General features: G+C 40.2%; 1 protein-coding gene across 1 annotated transcript; it reads right to left on the reverse strand.

The window, feature by feature from the left end:
* Positions 1-1,328: 1,328 nt before the first annotated feature.
* On the reverse strand, positions 1,329-25,536 carry PPP2CB (protein phosphatase 2 catalytic subunit beta). The gene is made up of 7 exons (XM_027962740.3): positions 25,085-25,536; positions 12,367-12,576; positions 10,624-10,797; positions 8,629-8,718; positions 8,351-8,512; positions 6,554-6,672; positions 1,329-2,035 (listed from the first exon to the last, which is right to left on the reverse strand). The coding sequence occupies exons 1-7, from the start codon at positions 25,184-25,186 to the stop codon at positions 1,963-1,965; spliced, it is 930 nt and encodes a 309-aa protein (XP_027818541.1). The 5' UTR covers positions 25,187-25,536; the 3' UTR covers positions 1,329-1,962.

A 25,536-nucleotide genomic window follows, 5' to 3' on the forward strand; every position in this document is an offset into this window, starting at 1 on the left:
TTTAATTCATCTTTGACCCTTATTTTTAAATTTCACTATTAACCTCTAAATTAACTGCACTAGTCAGCGAATTGGGTGTCACGTATCAGTTCTTTGAAAGTTTCTGAGACCTGCCTTATGGCCTAATAATTGCCAATTTTTATAAATGTCCCATATAAATTTGACAAGACTGTGTATTCTCTGTTGGGATACAGAGATGTATATATGTTTATTCTATCAATTTTATTAAAATGTTTTCAAATCTTCCACAATTTGTGTTTTATTGTATAATAACAGAGAAGTGAGTTGAAATCTGCCACTGTAATGCAAACTTGTCAATCTTTATCTGCATTTCTAAGGCTTTTTGTTTCTAAAATATTTGAGGCTATTTTGGTATGTGCATAAAAGTTTAAATTATGTGTTAACTCAACTTGTACTGATCTTATACTCTTAAAATTGTCTCCAACTGTTTTAAATAAATTTATATAGCTACTCCAGATTTCCCTTTTTAGCATCTTTTCTTGGTCTAATCTGTCTTTGATTTCAACCTATCCAAATCATTTGCTATTGTATGTGTCTTACAATCAGTTATACAGCTGGAATTTTCTAAAAAAAATCAAACTTGACCCTTTGTCTTTCAACTAGAAAATACAGTTCATTTACATTGATTATAATTTTGAGATGTTTATACCTATTTTTACCATGTCATTTTCTTATATAAAGGTGAAAAAATTCAAGTCCCCCCCCCTCCCCCCACCTTTCTTCCTCCCTCACAGCACATAACGACTATTTTCCTTTCTACTACTTGGGATTTATACTATACACTTAACTAGTCCTACTAGTTGTAGTAAAGCTTATCTGGAGATTAATCTCATTTCTAGATTAAAAGGTAAAAGAGTCTACTCAGCCATATGTTATCCTACAGTTTTAGCATATAATCTATAGTTTAAAATGTGAATAACAGGGGGAATTCCCTGGTGGTCCAGTGGTTAAGACTTCACCTTCCAATGGAGGGGCTGCAGGTTCACGTGGAAGCTAAAATCCTACATAGCTTATGGCCCAAAAACCAAAACATAAAACAGAAACAATATTGTAACAAATTCAATAAAGACTTAAAAAAAATCTGCATAATACAAATTACCTAATGAGATGATGTTTACAAATAATAATCTTTTATGGCCTAAAAGTTATCAGGTACTATCAAAATTTTTTTCTTCTGAAAATAAGTTCTATACAAAGAAGACCACATTTAAAGTACCTCAACACAACTATTTATTACAGGTCAGAGACCTATGAAATTTCAAGCAGGTAAAATGTTCGCTTAAAGTGTACCACAGTAACTCAACATGTTTTTGTTTAAAACAGAAAGTTTATTTGCTCAGTACACCAAGTAGAATGCAAGCACTATCATGACAAATATACAGAAATATGCAGATCAACATAAAACAGTAATTTATTTTTAAAGAAGGGAAATCTCTTTAAATGTTATGACAACGTACTCCCAAGAATCCTTTTTTCAGTTAATTATACATTTCAATAAAATAAATGGTAATGAATTAAGTGGAAGTTAGCTTGTGAATTTTTCTTAAAAATAAAAATCCAACCCTATTAATCCATGCCAGTTAAACACTCTCAACTAAAATTTCCCAGTAAGTGCAAGAGATGGAGTTAGTTACCTTTTTTGCTTGAACAGTCCCAAGGAAAATGGTTACTACAAATACAGCAGGCAAACTGTTAAGACCGATCGATCTAGAACATAGTGTTGAACTAATTTCAGTCTCAAATTGTGCTGAACGCTCATCATTAGTACGGCACATTTTGGTCCATGATGTGGTTTAATGCCAAGACAGATCCCAATTTGTTACAGAAACACATAGATTACTGTTGCTTTTTTTTGTTGTTTTGTTTATATATATATATTTTATATATATATAAAAGCCAGATATACTTCCACATACAAAGGCGGGTTTTCCCAAGAGAGATTTACAGGAAGTAGTCTGGGGTGCGCCGGGTCACATGAGGCTCTCCACGACGAGGTGCTGGGTCAAACTGAAGGCTATAAATGGCAAAAAAAAGAGAGAGAGAAAGCAATTGGTTACAGGTTTTGACTTTGCAGGCAAACAAATCAATTAAGAACAGACACTGAGGCAGAAAGAGCAGTGCTCATCTCTGTTATGACCCTGGGTAAGTCACCGCAAGTGTTCTCTTCCATAAAACCAGCTGAGCTACAGTGAAGATTTAAGCTAAGAAGCTGTCTGGCTCACATCTGACATAAGACGTCTGTAATACTACATTCAGTTGAATGGAAGCAATGAGAGCAGACATGCTTGTTTTAGATTTTAAGGGAAAAGCATTCAGTCTTTCACTATTAAGAATGATGAAATTAGCTGTGGGGGTTTTGTAGATGACCTTTATCAGGATGAGAAAGTTCCCTTCTTTGACTAGGTGAGCACAGCTGACCCTTGAAAGAGGTGGGGGTTGGGTCCCGACCCTCTGCAGTTGAAAATCCGAGTATAACTTATAGCCAAGCCCTCTGTATATGTGGTTCCTACCTGTGGTTCCAAGGATCCTGTAATACTAGAGTACTAAAACAGGAAACCACATATAAGTGGACTCATGCAGTTCAAATCTGTGTCGTTCAGGGGTCAACTGCATTTTTATTGTGAAAGGGTGCTGGATTTTGACAAATGGCTTTTTCTGGCCTTACTGAGAAGATCATGTGGTTTCTGCCCTTTATTAATATGGTTTATTATAAGAACTTGGAGAAGGCACTGGCAACCCACTCCAGAACTCTTGCCTGGAAACTCCCATGGACGGAGGAGCTTGGTAGGCTGCAGTCCGTGGGGTCGCTAAGAGTCGGACACGACTGAGCAACTTTCCTTTCACTTTCATGCATTGGAGAAAGAAATGGCAACCCACTCCAGTGTTCTTGCCTGGAGAATCCAAGGGACGGAGGAGCCTGATGGGCTGCCGTCTATGGGGTCGCACAGTCAGACATAACTGAAGCAACTTAGCAGCAGCAGCGGCATTGTAAAAACTGATTTTCCTATTTTGAACCAACTTTGCATTCCTAGGATACATCCCACTCGGTCAGTGTATAATCCTTTTTATATAGTTGGACTTGGGTTACTATTTTGTTGCAAATTTTTGCATCTATATATGCATAAAGACTATAGTCGGTAGTTTTCTTAAAATGTCTTTGATTTTGGTATTAGGGAAATATCTTTAAAGAATGGGTGGGGAAGTAATCCTTCCTCTTCTGTTTTTTTGGAGGTGTCTGTGCAGGCTTGGTGCTAATTTCTTTAATCATCTGGTCAATTCACAACTGAAGCCAACTGGGCTTGGGCTTTTCTTAGTAGGAAGTCCTAAAATTATTAATTCAATTTCTTCACTTGCTTCAAGTTTATTGAAGTTTTCTACTTCTGAGTCAGTCTTGGTAGTTTTTCTTTTTGTCTTTCTAGGAATTCATCCATTTTATCCTAGTTACCTAATTTGCCCCCACAGAGTTATTCCTTGTATTCCCTTACAATTCTTTTTATTTCAGTAAGGCTTGTGTAGATTTTGCTAATATTGGGTTGTCACTCTTTTTTTTTTTTTTGGCCAATCTACTTAAGGCTTTTCAATTCTATCAATAAGAAATGTTTGGTTTCACTGGTTTTCACTATTTTTCTATTTAATTTTATTTCCACCACTAACTTTCTTTCCTTCCATATGCTTGCAATAACTTTAACTTGCTCTTCTTTTTCTAGGTCCATAAGATGTAAAGAGGTTATGGAGGCTGGATTCAGAGATGAGGGTACCAGCATGAGTGAGTTCTGGTGAAAGCCCTCTTCCGGGTTACAGACTGTCAACTTCTAATTGTACCTGATTCTAATATAGGCATTTACCACCATAAATTTCTCTGAAAATACTGCTTTCACTGGGATATCCCATAAGTTTTGGTACCCTGTGTTTTCATTTTCACTCATCTCATTTTCTTTTTGACTACCTGAAAGGTTATTTAGGAGTGTCTTAATTTCTACCTATTTATACATTTTCCTAGTTTTTCTTTTGTTATTGATTTCTAATTTCATCCAACCATGTTTGGAGAATATGTATTTTTTATGATCCCATTCTTCTTAAATTTACTGAGGCTTGGCTTATAGCCAAGCACACGGTCAGTACTGGACAATGTTCTAGGTGTGTTTGAGAAGACTGTTCTGCTGTTGCCGGGTGGAGAGTTCTGTAGATGTGAGGTAAAATGTTTCTCAAGTCCTCTATTTTCTTGCTGGTCTTCTGTGTACTTCTGTTATTGCCAAGTGGCATAATGAAGTCTCCAGCGATTGTTGTTGAATTGTCTGTTTCTTTCTCAGTTCTGTTCGTTTTTGCTCCATGTATTTCAAGGCTCCACTATTAAGTGCATATCTTTGTGATATATTTCCCTAATAGTCAGACTCTTGATCACTGTGAAATACACTTCTTCATGTCTAGTAACAATTTTTGTTTTGAAATCTATTTGGTCTGATATTAGCATATCCAGTTCAGCACTTCTGCGGTTCCTATTTGCATAGCATATCTTTTCTCATCATGCTTCTTTTAACCTATTCATGTTTTTGAATATAAATTATATTTCCTATAGACATTATAAAGCTAGAGATTTAAAAACAAAAACACCAGCTTGATAATTTCTGCCCTTTGATAGCATTGTGTTGATGACTCATTCGGTGCTATGGATATCAACTGGATTTATACCTGTCGTTTTCCTTTTTTAAATTATGCCTTTTGTTTCTTGGTTCCTGCTCTGTGTTCTTTGTAGTAAAATATTATTTTCTAACATACTATTTAAATTCCTTAATAACTGTACACATTTTTATTAGCAGTTGCTCTGGAACTTAGACTATACAACTTGCAAAATTCTACTTCAGATTTGTAAATTCTAGTGAATTAAGAGGTGTTCACTCCTAGATAGCATATAGCTCCTTTCCATTTCCACTTCCTTTTTTTTTGCTACTGATCTTAGAGTATATATGTTACAAACCCCTAAATTATATATAATACTATATAATTACTATTTTACATACTCTTACAACCTTAAGCCGAGAGAGGAGAGTGAGTATATATTTATAGATTTTGTTAAGTATCTTTCTCATTTTTTCTTCATATACTTCCTTTAATTCAAATTTACCATCTGGTGGCCCTTACTTTAGTACAGCTTTGTTCCCCTCAACCTGTTCTGTGCTGTTACTGTCAAATCTACATTTCTGTACATTCCATTTCTTATAAGTTCAACTATACTATAAATACATCCATGCTGTGTCATGCAACTGATTTTTAAACTCATTAAGAAGGTACAATTACTATTTTCTGTGTGTAGCAGACTTACTGTCTGGTGTCCCTTGCTTTCAGCCTTAAGTGCTGAAAGTATATCTTGTATGGCAGGTCTGCTAGCACGCAATTCTCTCCATTTCTGTTTACCTGAGTATGCCCTTTCTGCATTCACTTTGAAGTTGTGCTGGCTATGACCTGGGTTATTTTATTTTTAGCACTTTAAGAAAGTTTCATTGCCTCTCTGAGGTGATGTCAGCTGATTACTCCATTGAGGTACTCTTTTGTAAGTCATTTTTCTCTGTCACCAGGATTTCTTCTTTTAGACTCTCAGCATTTTGACCCTGATGCGTCTGACTGCTCCTATGTCCATACAGCCTAGTAACTGAGTACAGCCTTCTTTTCTCCCAGAGTTGACTGTGATGATCTCAGGAAAGCTCTTCTTCCCTTTACCTGGTTTTATCTGTTAAAGTTCTCCTTGCTTTCCTCTCTTGCTTATTGCTACTAATATTGTGGGAGCTATAGAGCCTTCTTTATTGGTCTCCACCATATTACCCATTGTCTTCCACACAATACTTAGGCTTGCAATTCTTGACCCTCTGTTCTAAGTAAGGTCAGTCACCTCAAGCAAAGGTGAGGAACTTTTTTCTGCATCTTTCTGAACAGAACTTTTATTTCACTGTTGAGAGATGCAGGCAGGTATGAAGGCCCACTTCTTACTGGCATCTCCTATTCTAGAGCAGGTGCTGGCAAGAACCAGGGACACAGCATTCTCTGCTCCTAACGTGCACAACTGGAATAAAGCCTCCACCCTAGGACCAGGTAGGGGAAAGGAGTCTCAGCCTGACTGACTGAACAGAACCGGACTGGGGAGGCTGAGATATGCTGGCATCTGCCTGTGTCGGGGGAGAAGCCCCATCTTCTTGGCCACACCTACGGAGTAGCTTCTGTACCAGGGATCTGGAAACAGGGGAGAGAACAAACACACTGTGACTCAAATTCCACAGACTCTGGTGTATGCTGAGAGTCAGCAGATCTTCTAGAATCAGTGTGTCTACATTTGCTGTATACATTTAGGACAAATCTCAAAAATAACAGTTTAATGTCACATTCTCTAGTCCAATGGTGGTTTCTGTTGGGGAGAGGGTTTGCTATGTTTCTTAGCCCACTAATCCAAAACCAGAAATCTTCTACCTCTAATTTTCATAATCTACATTATAGTTCTCCTTCTAAAAGTGATTTCATACAATTAAAATTTAAAGGTACTTACAAGGAATATTTCAAAGTGTCATCTAATTCCATGATAGCAGCCTGGTTTCCACAACGATAACAGTAATTGGGTGCACTGAAAATGGTAACCACGTTCCGATCATGACACCAATTGTATCCCTGCAACATATTAAAAAAAAACCCGACCCATCAAAATCAGTATTTCACCATAAAACTGTCATGCTGACAGAGGTAACCTTCGAAAACGTGAAGGCTGCAAGCGTTCTGTGTGCACCTGATGCGGTGCCCATCTTTTATACTAGACATGTGCACTGAGGCTCACCTGCAGACACAGGGTTCTGTTACTTAGGGCTCAGTACCTTTTTCTGCTTAATCGATGTTTGATATCAGGGCTAGGATGTGTATTCAGATTCCTCCCACAATGACAGAAGAGATCTCGATTCCTCCTCATAAATTATGTCAACTTTTGCTTTATGAATTTTGACTCTATTACTAGGTAAACTAAAATTTACAATTATTCCCTCCCGTAGAACCAGATCAGTTTTCATCAGAGAAGACTTTTTATTTATAAGTATCTAAAGCCTTGTTCATATTATTAGCTATATTTTGGATAATTATCTAATTGATATACTGATACACCATTTTCCATCCCTGTACTTCTGGTCTATGGTATCATTATGTTTTAGGTAAATTCCAAATAACAGATGAATTTTGATTATGTCTCCAATCTGAAGGTCTCAGCATTTTAGGGAAGTACAAATTTTCATCCATTCACATTTCTTATGATGACTGATAGAATTAGGTTTATCTTTACCACATGAATTCATGTTCTTTATTTACCATGCTGTTACCCTACCTGACTCTATTGGATTAGAGAAGTTTTCTCTAACATCCTGAAGCCACTCTCTACTGGTTTGGAAGGATTATATGCTATTTATATTCCTTTAGTGTTTAAAAAAATAGTTTAACATCATGGTAGAGAAATCTGGCAGGCACCACCTTAACTAAGTGATCCAAGTTAATGCCACCAGCAGTGGGCCGGATCTCATGACCTGCTATGATGTGCCGAGAAGGACACAAGCATCATATCATACTGTGATATGCCCGCCAAAAATGCTTGTCCTGAATCATAAGGAAACATCAGCCAAACCACAAACAAAGGCGATTTCTACAAAACAAAATGCTTGTAGTCTTTAAAAATGTCAAGATTATCCAAAACAAAGAAAATCTGAGGAATTATGTCCACATCAAAGGGGACTGAATACAGCAAGAGCCTATATTAGACTTACACGCACAAATAGAGTTAAATTTTGCTATAAAAAATTTAGCTATAAAAGGACATTGGTGAGATAAAAAAAATTTGAATAAAGTATTTAGATAATAGTACTTTCTCAATGAAAATTTCCAGACTGTGTTAAGTATACTGTGGTTATTTAGGAGAAAGTCCTTATTCTTACAAAATACACATGGAAATTTGGATGTAAAGGAGCATTTCACCTGCAACTAACACTGGAACAGTTCAAAAGTCAGGGGGAAGGGGAACAGGAAGAGAGAGACAGAATTATGATGCAAACATTAAAGTATACTCAAGGAATCTGAGTGTAGGATACAAAGAATTTTTTTGTTACTATTTTTGCAACTTTTCTCTAAGTCTTAAAGTGAGTTACAATTTTGCTCTGGTCAACAATATTTTCCTTACTTGCGAAAACTAGCCAAGTTTTTTCTCCTTTCCTTTAGGTAATGGGGAGGGATGTTTCTGACATTCTAAGTCATGGAGCCTTACTATCGAAACACTTATTGGAAGCAGAGATCATCATCCTATAGGAGAAGGACATACCTCCATTACAAGTTGGTGAGCGCGAGAAACCAGTGTGAGACCATTAGCATGGTTAAACGTTTCAGAAATATCTTGTCCAAATGTGTAGCCAGCACCACGTGGTGAAATACCCCACCCACCACGATCATCTGGGTCCGACCATAAGAGATCACACATTGGGCCCTGGCAAAGAAAATGGAGCACAAAGCATACATCATCAGCACTCATAGGTGACTAACCCAGGGTTACCACAATGTGGTTGTATCTTTCTTTTTCATTAAAACTAAGTTTAAGTTCACCTCATGTGGAACTTCTTGTAAACGATCCAGGGCTCGTATATGATCCAGTGTATCTATGGATGGAGAGAGGCCACCGTGGAGGCAGAATATCTGCTCAGGAATTTAAAAAGAAAATGAACTTGTTTTATTAAATGCTAAACATCAACCTTAGTAGCTTTTCTTTTCAAAATAATCTTTCATAATATTCAGTGGAAAAGTTTATAAAATACAATGAAAAAACCAGAAAACATTATCGGAGAAAGCAGTTAATATTTAAATATATTTCTTCTGTCTTTATTCTTTATAATCCTAGGTATTTTATGTAGTGTGTTTCTGCTTTCTCTAGAATGCAACTTCTGTGCTTATGACCACCCACCATTACCTTTTCTGTTGGTTACTGCTGACAGATAAAAATTTTTCTTACAGCAAAGATCCTACTGATGCCTGTTAATGATTCTAATATAACAGCCTGTCAGTTTTTTAAGAGTTTTCTGAGTACATAATCATATTGCCTTCAAATATATTTTTGTTATTTTCTTCTCAAATGTTTGGGCTTCCTTGTGGCTCAGCTGGTAAAGAATCTGCCTGCAATGCACGAAACCTGGGTTTGATCCCTGGGATGGGAAGATCCCCTGGAGAAGGGAGAGGCTACCCACTCCAGTATTCTGGCCTGGAGAATTCCATGGACTGTATAGTCCATGGGGGTCACAAAGAGTTGGAAACGACTGAGCGACTTTCACTTTCACGTCTCAACGTTTATACCTTTTATTTTTTTTTACTGCTCAGTCCATTGGCTAGACTTACAAAAACAAAACTGAAAAATAAAAGATTTGGTGGGAGGGAGGGGAGACAGTACTCCCAGGTCCAGCCTCCAGGGACTCTTAGTCAGAGATAATAATAATAAAGTTTTAGAGGACACGTTCCTCCTGATTTTGAAGAGGTTTCTGATGTCTTGCTGATAAGTATAGTGTTTTTTTTTCTCAATCCAATTAATGCTATTTCACTCCTTAACTGAGCTTCAAAGACACAGCATTCAGATGGTTCTGGTCTGATTTTATCTTTCTGTGCTTGCCATGTCTGACGTTATATTGCGGCTATACTAGCTTTACAGAGTTTTAAGCTGTCCATCTTTTCCTAAGCTCTAAAACATGGAAATGTTGTATTTCTTAAAGGTTTGGTAGAAACTGCCTATAAAACTATCTAGATCTGGTTACTCTTCAGTTTTTTCTTAGCCTGGTAGTTATTTACATTGGTCTAAATTCTTCAAAGCAGTTTAATAATATTCTGCTATAATAAATTTCACCTATCTTTTCAAGTTTATTGAAGTAAAGCTATACCTGTGATATGCAAGTACCTCCATACTTATCAGTAATGCTTTATTTTCCAATCCCAGTGTTTTATGTGACCTCCTCCTCTTTTTCTGGATCAGTTTTTACTATTATGTTTCCCAAATAGAGTTTTCAAAACTTTTTTGGCTATATTCATCAACTCTGTATTTGTTGGTATCCATTTCTGCTTTTATTTTGAATTAACCCTTTAAATTTATTTACTGTTTCACTCTTTGAATTAAATGTTTATTTTACATTTCTTTTCTATTTTTCTACAGATAAAATATGATTTATAAATAAATGCATTTCCCTGCACTGCATCCCTTACGACATCTAAAAGTTTCAGTTTGCACCATATTTCCACTTGGTCATCTGGAAATAATTTTTATCTTATGAATGTTAGTAGAAGACTGTGAAAGTTTCCAAGGAGGGCGATCTGTCCGATTACTTAGAATCAGACTGTCACTTAACACATGGTGTATAAATAGATGGATCAATAGATGGAAAGGGAAGCAGGAAGGTGAAGGAGGATGAAAAAAAGGATTTGCTGTCTCACATAAAACTTACCCAACGCCCTGTTCTGAAACTTAAAGACACAGAAAAGGCCAGGGAGATGCAGAAAGAATGTCACATAAACCTAGACCCTAAATTACTAATAAACATCTTTTATCCACCCCCACATACATACCTGTCCATCTACTAAAGCTGTAAGTGGCAGATAATCAAAGAGATCTGTAAAATATTTCCAAACATTGGCATTTCCATACTTTCGCAGACATTCATCGTAAAAGCCGTATACTTGGGTAATTTGTCGGCTTTCGTGGTTTCCTCTCAGTATTGTAATGCGTTCTGGATAACGCACCTGGAGGGAAAGGAAAAGGAACCCATGGTATACCTGGTAGCTACTAGTGTTAGTTAAGCACATTAACCTCTGACCCACTTTATTTAATGGCCAATACATTAAATGTTAATTCTTTTTCAGAATAAAAAACTGTCTTATTCATCACTAGGTCCCCTCTTGATTACTTTGAAATATTTTTTTATGGTCATCTTTCTTCATTACTATGTACTCGTACTCCCCTCGCTGGAATTCCTTATCTAACTGATAACTGTACCTGATTCTTTGTCTCTTAACACTTTTTTCATACTCAAATTATCATTAGTCTTTCCCAGTCTTTCCAGAACACTAAGACTTTTTAATGCTCAGTGGACACAGACCAGAGATCTGGACTTGAGATAAACTCTACACTCTTCCTCCTTTTTATTTCCCACAGGAAGAATTTATTTGCCAACAAAACACAGAAACAGGCCCTGAAAAATCTGGGCAAAATTTCAAATGTATTTATAGCTTCCTTTCCATGACAGAACATAGAGATGTACTTTATGGCATAATTTTTGGTTAGGAATGTGTCTGGTAAGAAGTATGAAAAAGCATCAGATTCTGTAAACCAAAAAGCTGCAGGTGCATACTTCACATATATTTACTAAGCAACCACTGTGTGTCCAACACTGAGCACAGAGTTCAAAGCCAGATGCCAGTTCCACAGAAATATAATACATGAATTCTGCTGGTTGGGGACTAATTTCACTTAAGGAAGGATGGGAAATAAATAAAACAAGGCAATAATCCACTATGTGACATAAATAAGGGATGTGAGAGCAAGTTTCATGATAATCTAGAGAAAAAAGAGGAAAGCTAACATGGAGCAGTAGGACTTGAGCCACGTTGTGGCAGAGGGGTAAGAAATAAGAGAGACCAATCTTATGAAGAAATCAGATAAGGAAGTATTTGGAGACAGACAGCACATTTAAACTCTCTGATTTGAGGCAAAAAGTTTATGCTACCAACTCTGACCAGCAAATTCAGGCTAGACAGTACAGGATCAGTCAAGGAGTGCAAGCTTGATTCTAAAGGTAACACAAAATCACTGAAGAGTTGGGAACACTGAAGTAAGATGAAAGTTAAAAGAGAGATTTAATCTGGCAGCATATGCAAGGTAGATTTGGAGAGGTCAGGTCTTGGAGAGAGAAATGTAGGTTACCACATTACTGTACTAATTAAAGCGACATGAAGAAGATATGCATTAAACGACAGTAAAAATAGAAAAGACACAGAAACAACAGATTTCTCAAGGCAAGAATTTTAAAAATAGAGTATCAATTAACTATATATGTGGGATAAGTTGATTAAAAATGATTTTAAGACTTCAGCTACGGATTACGACCTATAGCAATAATTTACCAGAAGTAGGCAAGAGCAGTTTAATGCATAATTTTCATATCTTTCTCCCAAAAGATGTAAAATCAACTATTATTTTAAGGGGCTATAAAATGAATGGACCATAAACTAGAACATTATGATATGCAATGCCCACTCTGTCTTTTGCTGATTTAAAGCTTGGGAAAAAAAAAAGAATTTCATTAGTCATACCTTTAATGCCACAAGAAGAGTTACAGTCTCCACAGAATAATAACCTCTGTCTACATAGTCACCCATGAACAGATAGTTTGTATCTGGTGACTTCCCACCGATTCTGAAGAGCTCCATAAGATCATGGAATTGACCATGCACATCTCCACAGACGGTGACAGGACAACGGACCTCTTGTACATTTGATTCTTTTGTTAAAATTTCCTTAGCCTGTTAAAGAAATGAAATCAACAATTAAAAAAGAAGATTCTCTCACAAATCTGAAGGCATCATTTCTTGTCTATTTAAGAAAATCTGGAGGAAAAAAATCAACTGAAATGTGCACTATAAAATCATAAAACTAAAACCACAAGAAGAGACGACTGTACACGTCGTAGGATGGCTCGATACAAAAGAATTACAAGTGTTTTTGAGGATGTGGAGAAGCTGGGAACGTTCACAGTGTTGGTGGGAATCTAGAACGGTACACCTGCTGTGGAAAATAGTCCGGCAGGTCCTCCCAGTGCTACACACAGAACTACCATGTCACCCAGCAATTCCATCCCTAGACAGAGACTCAAGAGGCGAAAACTGCAGCTGACACATGTTCATGGCAGCATTACGCACAATGGACAAAAAGCGGAAACCACCCCAAAGCCCACTAACTAATGAATAAATAATGGTATTATTTGTTCAATGGAGTATTATTCAATAATAAAAGCACTGAAAGACTGATTACACGCTGTTAACTTTGAAAACATACTAAGCGAAAGACAGTCACAAATGGTCATACTGGATGACTCCATTGATGTGAAATGTTTGGAACAGACAAACCTACAAAGATAGAACATCAGGGCTGCCTAGGTAGGGCTGAGGGGTAATAACTAAGGGGCAAGAGATTTCTTTTAGGGGTAATGAAAATATTCTAATAGGGCAGTGATGGATGCACATATTTACGAATGTACTAAAAGCCAGTGAAGTGAACACTCACAATCACTGACTTGCATAGAAATTTCACCTCAAAGCTGGTTTTTTTAAACGAACAATATTATTTATAGGTTACAAATATCAATATTAAAGAAAAAGTCACAATTATTCAAATTCTTTCACAAACACCTTACAGCAACTCATAGGACAACTTTCAACTTTATTTCAACTATTCTATATTTAATGACTCAAGTTACTGTTTGGAGGCCCTAAAGTACAGAATTTATATATAAACAGTGACAAATTAAATATATTGACTAAGTTCAAGTTCATGACACCTCACTTATCTAACAACTTTTCCTAATAAGAGCCCAGAATCAGAAAGTAAATGAAAAAATCCTCTGAAGTAATGAGCAGATATGGTAAAAGTATATGTACCAACTGAGACATGAGCTCCCTGCTGCACAGTCAGTCACTGGGATGGGGCAAGGAGGAGGGCAGAGCTGCTGCAAGGTGTAATTCCAATTAGCACTGAAGGGAATTTTAGAGATTATCAAGTATCTCCTAGGAAGTTTGACAAACGGCTCAGAAATGTCCAAGTTCACAAATGAAACGGCATTTTTATCAAGTTTAGTCCATAAAAATAGCTTCCTAATTTTGTTCAAGAAAAACAAATCAAACTGAGGAACATAAATTGGAGTTCAGTTGGACCTGATGTCTATTTTGGTTTTTTTTTTTTGGCTGTTCCCGCTCTTTGTGGTGCACAGGCTGAGTTACCCCAGAGCATGTGGGATCTTAGTTCCTCAACCAGGGATCAAACCCATGTCCCCTGCATTGGAAAGTGGTCAACCACTGGACCATGAAGGAAGTGCCTGGACCTGATGTCTTATATTTATTATTATTGGGAAAAACCCTCAACATTCAGCTGATGGTTCCAAATCTAAACAGGAAATCTCCTTCACATACAAACACTATCTTCAGTACCTTATTTTAAACATGGAAATAAAAAGCACCAAAATGTAAATATTATCCAATTCAACTGTTCTTTTAAGGCCATGTGGTTATCTTAACCCAGCACAGGTTTTAAACAACTATGAAGATGAGTTAAGAGACATGATTCACAGTGTGTGTTTGCTTTACATTAACAGCAATACTTCCTGAGCTTTTATCTACATAGCGCTGAAGTACTTCATCAGGCCAGACAAATTTTTATCTTTATGGTACAGATCCCTCATGTTTCTAAATGATTTATAGCTCACACCCTTTACTGTAAAGTGCTCTTATTTTGCAATCACTCTGGGGTCCCTTCAAGCAAAGGGCGGGCTGGCTTGGCAGAAGTTACAGTTCACCTGTAGACAGCTGGAATTCTCAATGTACAAACCCCTGTGTGTCAGGGGTCCCCAAAAGCGCCCCAGGTTTGCTAGTGATTCACAAAAGACGACCCAGAGAACTCAGCACACAGGTGTACTCACGGCTATGACTTACGACAGTAAAAACAGACACAGCACAATCAGCAAAAGGAAAAGGCGCAGAGGCACGGCCCCGAGCAAATCAAGGGCAGGCTTCAGGAGTCTTCTCCCGGCGGAGCTGCACAGACACACCTGACGCCTGTGTGCAACCTGCCCGTTACAGGGAAGCTCTTCAGCCTCGGAGCCCAGACGGGGAGCTGGTCCCTCTATGATGTACCAAAGTACTAGACGTCCAAAGAAAACCACATGTCCAGCATAAATCACACTGTTTGCATGAACAGTTTAGGCACAGTGAGCAATTCTCAACAGGGAATGGTGCAAAGCCTCCCCAAATCCAAGTTTCCAGACACCAACAAGAACCTTGACACCCAGCTTTTAAACAGACAGTGGTCTCGGGGCTGCTATGCCAGCTCTTTTCTGTACACTGTGTAACTCTGCACGTAATTCTCATGAATGTTTCTTTAATGTGACTTAGAACTCAAAGTTTGATTCTCTCTATGACTCTGATAGGGGCTTCCCTGGTGGATTAGTGGTAAAGAATCCTTCTGCCAATGCAGGAGACACAGGAGATTCAGATTCTATCCCTGTGTGGGGAAGATCCACTGGAGGAGGAAATGACAACCTGCTTCAGTATCCTTGGCTGGGAAATCCCATGAACAGAGGAGCCTAGCAAGCTACAATCCATGAGGGCGCAAAGATTTGGACATGACTGAACATGCATGAAGACTGATAGTTCAGTTCAGTTCAGTCACTCAGTCGTGTCCAACTCTTTGCGACCCCATGGCCCGCAGCTCGGCAGGCTTCCCTGTCCATCACCAACTCCCGGAGTTTACTCAAACTCATATCCATTGAGTCAGTGATGCCATCCAACCATCTCATCCTCTGTTGTCCCTTCTCCTGCCTTCAGTCTTTCCCAGCATCAGGGTCTTTTCAAATGAGTCAGCTCTTCGCATCAGGTGGCCAAAGTATTGGAGTTTCAGATTCAACATCAGTCCTTCCAATGAACACCCAGGACGATCACCTTTAGGATGGACTGGTTGGATCTCCCTGCAGTCCAAGGGACTCTCAAGAGTCTTCTCCAACACCACAGTTCAAAAGCATCCATTCTTCAGAACTCAGCTTTCTTTATAGTACAACTCTCACATCCATACATGACTACTGGAAAAACCACGGCTTTGACTAGCTGGACCTTTGTTGGCAAAGTCACGTCTCTGCTTGTAGGCTATCTAGGTTGGTCATAACTTTTCTCCCAAGGAGTAAGCGTCTTTTAATTTCATGGCTGCAGTCAACATCTGCAGTGACTTTGGAGCCCCCCCCCTCCCAATAAAGTCTGACACTGTTTCCACTGTTCCCCCATCTATTTGCCATAAAGTGATGGGACCAGATGACATGATCTTAGTTTTCTGAATGTTGAGCTTTAAGCCAACTTTTTCACTCTCCTCTTTCATCAAGAGGCTCTTTAATTCTTCTTCACTTTCTGCCATAAGGGTGGTGTCATCTGCATATCTAAGGTTATTGATATTTCTCCCAGCAATCTTGATTCCAGCTTGTGCTTCATCCAGTCCAGCATTTCTCATCAGGTACTCTGCATATAAGTTAAATAAGCAGGGGGACAATATATAGCCTTGCTGCTGCTGCTGCTAAATCGCTTCAGTCATGTCTGACTCTGTGCGACCCCATAGACGGCAGCCCACCAGGCTCCCCCATCCGTGGGATTCTCTAGGCAAGAATACCGGAGTGGGTTGCCATTTCCTTCTCCAATGCATGAAAGTGAAAAGTCAAAGTGAAGTCGCTCAGTCGTGTCCGACTCTTCGTGACCCTGTGGATTGCAGCCTACCAGGCTCCTCCGTCCATGGGATTTTCCAGGCAAGAGTACTGGAGTGGGGTGCCATTGCCTTCTCCAATTGATGCACTCCTTTCCTGATTTGGAACCAGTCTGTTGTTCCATTTCTTCCCTGTTCCTTCTCGACTTGCACACAGATTTCTCAGGAGGCAGGTAAGGTGGTTTGGTATTCCCATCTCTTGAAGAAGTTTCCATAGTTTGTTGTGAGCCACATAGTCAAAGGCTTCAGCACAGTTAATAAAGCAGAAATGGATGTTTTTCTGGAACTCTCTTGCTTTTTCGATGATCCAACAGATGTTGGCCATTTGATCTCTGGTTCCTCTGCCTTTTCTAAATTCAGCTTCACCATCTGGAAGTTCACAGTTCAGGTACTGTTGAAGCCTGGCTTGGAGAATTTTGAGCATTACTTTGCTAGCGTGTGAAAGTGCAAGTGAAGTCACTCAGTCGTGTCCAACTCTTTGCAAGCCCATGGACTGTAGCCTACCAGGCTGCCCTGTCCATGGGATTTTCTAGGCAATAGTACTGGAGTGGATTGCCATTTCCTTCTCCAGGGGATCTTCCCGACCCAGGGATTGAACCTGGGTCTCCCACATTGTAGACAGATGCTTAACCGTCTGAGCCACCAGGGAAGTCCTTTGCTAGCATGTGAGATGACTGCAGTTGTGCGCTAGTTGGAGCATTCTTTGGCATTGCCTTTCTTTGGGACTGGAATGAATACTGACCTTTTCCAGTCCTGTAGCCACTGCTGAGTTTTCCAAATTTGCTGACACTTTAGAGTGCAGCACTTTCACAGCATCATCTTTTAGGATTTGAAATAGCTCAACTGGAATCCCATCACCTCCACTAGCTTTGTTCATAGTGATGCTTCCTAAGGCCCACCTGCCTTCCACTCCAGGATGTCTGGCTCTAGGTGAGTGATCACACCATCGTGATTATCTGGGTCGTAAAGATCTTTTTTGTACAGTTCTTCTGTGTATTCTTGCCAGCTCTTCTTAATATCTTCTGCTTCTGTTAGGTCCATACCATTTCTGTCTTTTATCGAGCCCATCTTTGCATGAAATGTTCCCTTGGTATCTCTAATTTTCTTGAGGAGATCTCTAGTCTTTCCCATTCTATTGTCTTCTTCTATTTCTTTGCACTGATCGCTGAGGAAGGCTTTCTTATCTCTCCTTGCTATTCCTTGGAACTCTGCATTCAAATGGGTATATCTTTCCTTTTCTCCTTTGCCTTTCACTTCTCTTCTTTTCATAGCTATTTGTAAGGCCTCCTCAGACAACCATTTTGCCTTTTTGCATTTCTTTTTCTTGGGGATGATCTTGATCATTTCATCAGGTTTGACCTATATCAAATCCCTTATGATTATACAGTGGAAGTGACAAATAGATTCAAGGGATTAGATATGATAGAGTGCCTGAAGAACTATGGACGAAGGTTTGTGACACTGTACAGGTGACAGAGATCAAGAACATCCCCAAGACTCTGATAAGACCTAGTTAAAACTGTGAAGTTCAGGATCGTGGTGATGGAAAATGCCACTTGGCCCAGATGCATCCAGGCAGACAGGTGTTATTACTGCATGCACTGCTATATTCCTACCCATTCAAACTTGTTTTCTCACCCACTTAAAACATTCTTTCTTTTGCTGTCAAGTCAAATCTATGAACAGAACTGAAAAAATAAAAGTTTGGAAATGACATTCACATATAATTCTTTATTTTTACTCTACCCATGTTTTAAGAATACAGAAAATGGAAATGTCAAGTCTCCCCAGCCCCTCAACAGGTGACACGCTATTGACATCTCTATTTCTGTGCGGGTGCCCATCACTGGAGCCAAAATACCACAAAGCTACTGAATTTGGTTTTGGGATAGCCAGCATACAAATTCCTTTCCCCTCTATTTACACATAAATCATCTGCTATTAAAAAGTGATTACCTCTTACTCCTAGGCAAATTCATCTAAAGAAAGCCATAGAACAGAGTGATCTCTGAAAAAGATGAGATTAAATAAACTTCTAAATCCTATGAAAGTCACTCAGTCATGCCCGACTCTTTACGACCCCAGGAACTATACAGTCCACAGAATTCTCCAGGCCAAAATACTGGAGTGGGTAGCCTTTCCCTTCTCCCTGGGATCGTCCCAACTCAGGGACTAAACCCAGGTTTCCTGCATTGCAGGTGGATTCTTTACCAGCTGAGCCACAAGGGAAGCCCTCTAAATCCTACAGGGCAAGGTTAATGTAAGCATGGTGGCCTGGCCTCCTGCAGTTACAAGGTTTCTTCCATAAATGAGAATTGACTTTTTTTTTTTTTTAAAGGGAACAGACGTTTTTCTTTCAGTTTGACGCCACTCAAGTGCCTATATACCAAGTAATATCAAGCTTGGAAACACAAGTAAGAAAAAAATCATATACTCTGTTAAAATTAAGGAAGAATGAGGCATGCATATGTACACAGAACAAGACACTGTGTGGTTAAAAAGGTTTTAGGATAACTGTGATCCCATTTTAATAAAAACAGCACACCACAAACATCATTCCTAGCCCACAAAACACAGGCTTTTTTGCACAGAGAGAACAAAAGCCTGGAAAACAACCTCAGGTTTGTCCCTGAGGTAGGGCGGTAATGGGAGGGGAAGGTGCGTTTAGCAGTGGAGCCCGCTGGTTTCCTTCCCTACATTTTTGAGATGCTTAAATTAAAAAAAAAATGTATTACTATTTCAATGGGCTTCCCTGATGGCTCAGATGTTAAAGAATCTGCCTGTAATGCAGGAGACCTGGGACTGATGCCTGGGTTGGGAAGATCCCTTGGAGGACAGTATGCAGCCCACCTGAGTATTCTTGCCTGGAGAACCCCCATGGACAGAAGAGCTTGGCGGGCTACAGTCCATGGAGTCACGAAGAGTTGGACACGACTGGGCGATTAAGCACTTTTTCAATCAGAAAAAGTAACTTTTTGAACTTTGAAACAAATTCTAATGGCAATAACCTAATTATGAAAACAACCGCATGCTATATTCATATAAGGGAATGTTATTCAGCCACAAAACATGATGTATCACGTGATGACGCTGATATAAAGCATCTACAACAGGCAAATTCATAGAGACAGAAGTCCACCAGTGGCCGCCAGGGGATGGAGAAGGAAGAATGAGGAGTGACTGCTAGTGAGCACAAGGTTTATTTTCTGGAGTGACGAAAATGTCCTGCAATTATATGGTAGAGATAACCACAAAACTAGGAATATACTAAAACCACTGAGTTGTACACTTTATAGGGCAAACATTTATAGTATACGAATTGTATCTCAATTTAAACATACAAGGAAAGCCCAAACCTAAATGTGAAACGCTGCTGTAGCTCTGAACTAGCCTTCTTGGAGAGAGGACAGGGATCTTTTTTTTTCTTTTTCGGCAGTACACAGCATGTGGGATCCTGGCTCCCTGAGCAGGGACTCAGCTGGTATGCCCTGCAGTGAAAGCATGGCGTCCCAACCACTGGACTGCCAGGAAAGGACGACAGTGAATTTAATGCCATTTTTGTTAGAAAAACTAAGTCCAAGAAATACACATAGTTTATATAGTCTAAAATGCAGTGACTGTTTTGGTATTAATTTTAGCTTCAATTTATAGAATTTTGATTTCCTTTAATCAAAGATGACGCCATCTACCAAGTCCTTCTTAGCATTTGTCCTAAAAAAAAAATGAAGAAAAAAATCTCTGCAAGATTTTCAAAGCAGAATAAATGACATATGTTGCAAATAAAACTACTCCATGTGAAAGTAGTTTATAATTTTCTTCATTTTATCTGTGAATATGATTTTACACATCCTATGGACATCTGAGAAATGATGAACTGATTTTTAAAAAGGCTGCTTTCTAGTCAGAAGCAGTAGTTCATGCTAGTCTAGTCTGGTTTAGTTTCTTTACCTGTCTGACATGAAGGATGGCTTAGATAAGCATGGAAAATGATTTGTTCAGTCGGTAATACTGGGTTTTAACCTCGTATTTCAGCGTAGTCATGCTATTTTTTGTTATAGTAAGAAAGAAACACGCTACTCTCTATCTCGATCACTGAATTAAAAGAATGACTTATTTGTATCCGGCTGTGTCAGGTCCTGGGTGTGGCACGGGAGCTCAGCAGCTGCAGCTCGTGGGCCGTTTCGCTGTGGCATGTGCGATCTTAGCTCCCTGACCAGGGACCGAACGGCGCCCCTGAACTGGAAGGCAGGTGCTTCCTCAACAGACCACCAGGGACGTCCTCTACATCACTGCCTTTTCAACTCTATCAATGGGCCACCAGAGCTGGCACCAATACTTGCTCAAGGGAATTAAAATGAAAGTAACAAGGCTTTTTGGCTGTTAACACCAATTTTAAGTACAAACTATTAAAGAAAACTACTCGAGAGCTTTTCTTGACTCAGAAAAATCATTTTTACCAGGACCTAATTTTCATTAAGATGGTTTTAGGCATTCATGAATTTACACATGCTATTTCACATCAGTGAAGTAATACCCTACAGAGAATTCTGCTTCTTTCAAGGCTGAGGCCAGGACCCAGGAACATATCCATTAGACCAATACATAATTTACATATGTATCTATACAAACCTCAAACTGTTTCTAAGTAGCCACTGTATAATCAGCATAAAGCTCTGCTGGCACACACAGGGGCTAAAATTTCCCTCCCTGCTTAGAATATCATCACCAAGGTTCTACAGCATAAAATAAAGTTTATCAGGTCGAAGAGCCTAAAAATGTCTCCTCCTGAGACTCTACCAAACGTTAAATATAGTTCTAGTCACAGAATGTCCTCAGCTGTGCCAGGCTGGCTCTCCAGGCACCCTATCTTTACACATCACGGTGCACACCGTGCACAAACGCAGAAGCAACCACTCTACACACTAAGGGGGCAAAACGTGCCACTGGCCCCAAAGTTCCACTGCTCGTTTTTTTTTTAATTAAAAAATTTTAAATCTAATTTTTGGCTGTGCTGGGTCTTCGCTGCTTCACATGGGCTTCCCCTTGTTGTGGAGCAGGGGCCCTAGAGCATGCAGGCGTCAGTGGTTGCAGCACATGGGTTCGGAAGTGCGAACGGGCTTAGTCGCTCCGTGGCGTGTGGGACCCGGATCAGGGACCGACGCTGTGTCCCCTGTACTGCAAGGTGGAGTCTTAACCACTGGACCACCAGGGAAGCCCCTGGACTGCTAATTTAAGTTCATGTTAAGAGCTGGTCATCTTCTTGGAAGACATGTCTCAACTATTTTATGCAAACAGTTTTTCTCTAGACAGAAACTAAACTTGAAGGCCAGACATACCATATCACTCATACCCATACATATTTTTTAATCAATAGTTATTCTCCAATCGGCATTTGGATGGATTTTATTTTGCCACTACCTCGAAACAGGGCTATTTCCCGGTACCACTCTGGTCTTTAATTTCAGCTGATTTCTTTGTGATTCAGGCATCTTTGTGATTCAGGCAATCTGGGTTAGAACAGAAATTTAATTTTGAGGGAGAAATCACCATCCTATGATGTAACTTTCTATAGAGTAATATTTCTAATAGACTCTCAAAAAATCATGTTATTGAAAAAACTAAAATCTAGTCACAAAAAATTAAACAAAAAGGTGATTTTTATAGTTTTAAAACATTAGGCTTTTCATTTTCTCTTATATTCTTTCTTTATGCCTGCCATTCTTGACCTGGAAGGGGAGAACATATATTAAGTAGACCAAGTGAGGAACTACTACTAATCCCAGCAGTTTGTGCTTCAGGTAACAGGGACCACAAGAAATAACGAAACTATTTTTCAGAGTTCTAGAGCCACTAGATGGAAAACCTCTCTTGAAGTACGTTCTCCACAGAGAAGTCATATCGACAAATCCACTTATTTTGCAGCTTCTTCCAAAAGAAAACAGGATGACACTTAAAAGCAGATAGAACAGCTGTTTTTTGTTTGTTTTACACTTGTTTTGTTTTTTTTGTTTTCTTCATTTAGTATCTACTGCAAATTTCTTGTTAGGACTTCACTCCAGTGGAGTCTTAATACAACTGCCTCGGGAGGTCAGCAAACCAGGAGGTCAGTGATCACCCCAGCCTTAGCGATAAGGAGTAGGAGGGGCAGGGCTGCGCAGCCATCAAGCTGTGGAGCCAGGGTCTGAACGCAGGCTGGCCATTATAAACAAATGCTGCACTCAGCAGGAAAAAGGAGGGCAGAGGTAGGGAAGTAAAATGGAGCTGTAAGGTTAGATGACAGAAAATCAACACCACAAAGGTTTGCCACAGCTGCTGGCAAGGGGCTCCACACTAAGCACCGCTGAGAAGGGTAGGGGCTGCGGGGGGCACGCCACTCTGCTCCAGCCCTCCACATCCCTGGCAAAAGCAGAGGATAAAGATAAATGACAAAGCACTGCCACTTAAAAATTCGTGTTTGGTGGAAAAGTACAAATATTCAGAGAAAAAAGTAGGTAAGATATAAGCTTAAATATACCTCAAAGAAACTAGGGACTGGCAGTTCAACTTATTTAGGAGCTGAAGTCAAAATAATCTCTCTGGACAAATTCAGAAAGCTTGCTCAGGTGACGAAGGATCAAGTGTGATCGAGGAGGGGTGCAACATTCTTCTCCCGAAAGACGTCTTAAAATTATCAGACAGTCAGAGGGAAAAACTGATTCAACTACCAACTTTGCCCACCACTTAAAGTCTATGTCTACTAGTCACAGAGAGGTTAACTGACTCAGCTAATTTCACAACTGGGTATTTCACCCGACAGTCAAGCCTGAGAGAGACAGCGATTTAAAACATCAATCTTAAAACGTGAAATTACAGGTTATCACACAAGAAAATTGAATGTAGCCAGAACCTGAAGCAGTCCATAAGCAATTTGTCTCAGAAACACAAATATACCACTTTTTGGTAGTTCTATTTACAGAAATACATCCTCCTGTATCAATACACAGCTATTTAGTAGACTCACAGACATAGAAAACAAACTAAGGGTTACCAAAAGGGGATGGGGAGGGGATAAATTAGCAGTTTGCGATTAACATATACACACTACTTTATGTAAAAGAAACAAGAACCTTCTGTATAGCACAGAGAACTATACCCAATGTCACGTAATAACCTATAATGAAAAAGAACCTGAAAAAGAATATTGTGTATTTATAGCTGAACAAGTTTGTTGAACACTTAAATGCAACATTATACTTTTAAAAAAAAATTGTTAGTACATAAAAACCCAAAACAACGTTACACTTAATTTAAAAAATAAAACACTATTTTAAACTTAGCATTAACTCTTCCATTCCTAAGACATTTAATTTTAAGGGTACTCTATAAATAATATTAATAAAATCTTTCCTTCAATGCCTTTCTGAAGCATCCTGCTTTCCAAACAAAATCAAGAAAGTCTTAGGGAGTATGGCTTAAAAATAAATAACAATTCAAAAGCATTAAAGAATAAATAATTTTGTTACTCCTCCACGAGACCTTTTTACATAAAAATAGTCTAGGCTATAAAAGATGAATGAGAAAAAATGTAAAGTCCAAAATAATTCCAGTGATTAAGAAAAAAATGGATACAGAATTCAGAAGATTGTCTACGATCACACAATCAAGAGCGACTGAAAACAGTAAACCACCTGCATATTTTATTACTTTTTGGAAATGAAAAAAAAACCTTACATGTAACAGCAACAGAAATAACCTTCTGAAAAGTGCTACCCTTCAGGAGAAACACATACCCCACTTATCATTTCAGGTAAGCACTGTTGCCAAACTTAAGACTTGCCGTCTTGTTTCTGAAAAATCAAACATTTTTGCTTCCAAAGAGCCTCTCAACGTGAAGACCAGCCACCATCTGTCTCAACTAGAGTCAACTTCTATTTTAAAAAATCACAGTCTGCCATCACACCCACCTCTCTACAAACAAATGCCTGACGCGTTACCAAGTATTAGCGATGTTTGAAGGGCCGAGTCACCTGAGAAAAAGCCTCTGTTTATTATTACCACGCGCGTTGATAATTCACAACACCCAGGCTCATTTCGGTGCACTTTCCATTACGAGGCTGCAGGAGATTAATCTGCTTGGCGGCTGAAGCTTCGGGATTGCCAGTCCGCCCGGGTTAATGCTGGGGTTGTCAGCAACCCTCACTAGAGCGCCGGTCACCCCACAATCACACTTGGGTGATGAATTCCAGGTGTCACGGAGCCCCCGCCCACCCATCCCAGACGCCTTAGGTCTGGATCCGGGGCGGTGCGGGGGGGGGGGGGGGGTCCGGGCCTAACCAAGGGCTGTGTCCCGAGAGGGGTCCTGGAAAGGCCCGGCCCCGCCCAGGGGCTGAAGCCGAGCATGAGACGCAGCTCCGTCTGGACCCGGTGCCGGGATGAAGGCGGGCGGGCGGCCCGGGAGGGGAAAGACGAGGGGTCCCCGCACCGCCCACCCCGCACCCAGCCGAAGCTCCCCGGCCGCACCTCGCCCCTCTTCTCGCTCACCTTTTCACACAGCGTCCGGACTTGGTTCTCGTTAAGCTGTTTACACTCATTCAGCTGCTCGACCCACTGGTCCAGGTCCTTAGTGAACGCCTTGTCGTCCATGGCGGCCCCCGCCCCTCCGCCGCCGCCTCCTCCCGCCCCCCGCGCGCCCCCGCCCCGGGCGCCGCTCCCCTAGCCCCCCGCCGCCGCCGCCGCCGCCGCCCAGCTCCCGGCGGGGGAGGGAGGAGCCGGGCACTGCGGACCCCGCGCCCCGCCCAAGCCCCTCGGGCGGCTCCGAGCGCGCGGCCTCCGGGAGACCCCCGCCCGCCCCGGCCCGCCGGCCCGCGCGCCCCGAGAGTCGGTGAAGGCCGCGGGGACGTGCGGGGCTTCCGCGCAGCTGCCGCCGGAGGATGGGCACCCGCCGCCTGCCGCCCGCCAGCCGCTCTCGCCTCCCTGGCTCCTTCTCTCTCGCT

The sequence above is a fragment of the Ovis aries genome, chromosome 26 (genome assembly GCF_016772045.2).
Source record: "Ovis aries strain OAR_USU_Benz2616 breed Rambouillet chromosome 26, ARS-UI_Ramb_v3.0, whole genome shotgun sequence".
Classification (NCBI taxonomy): Eukaryota; Metazoa; Chordata; class Mammalia; order Artiodactyla; family Bovidae; genus Ovis; species Ovis aries.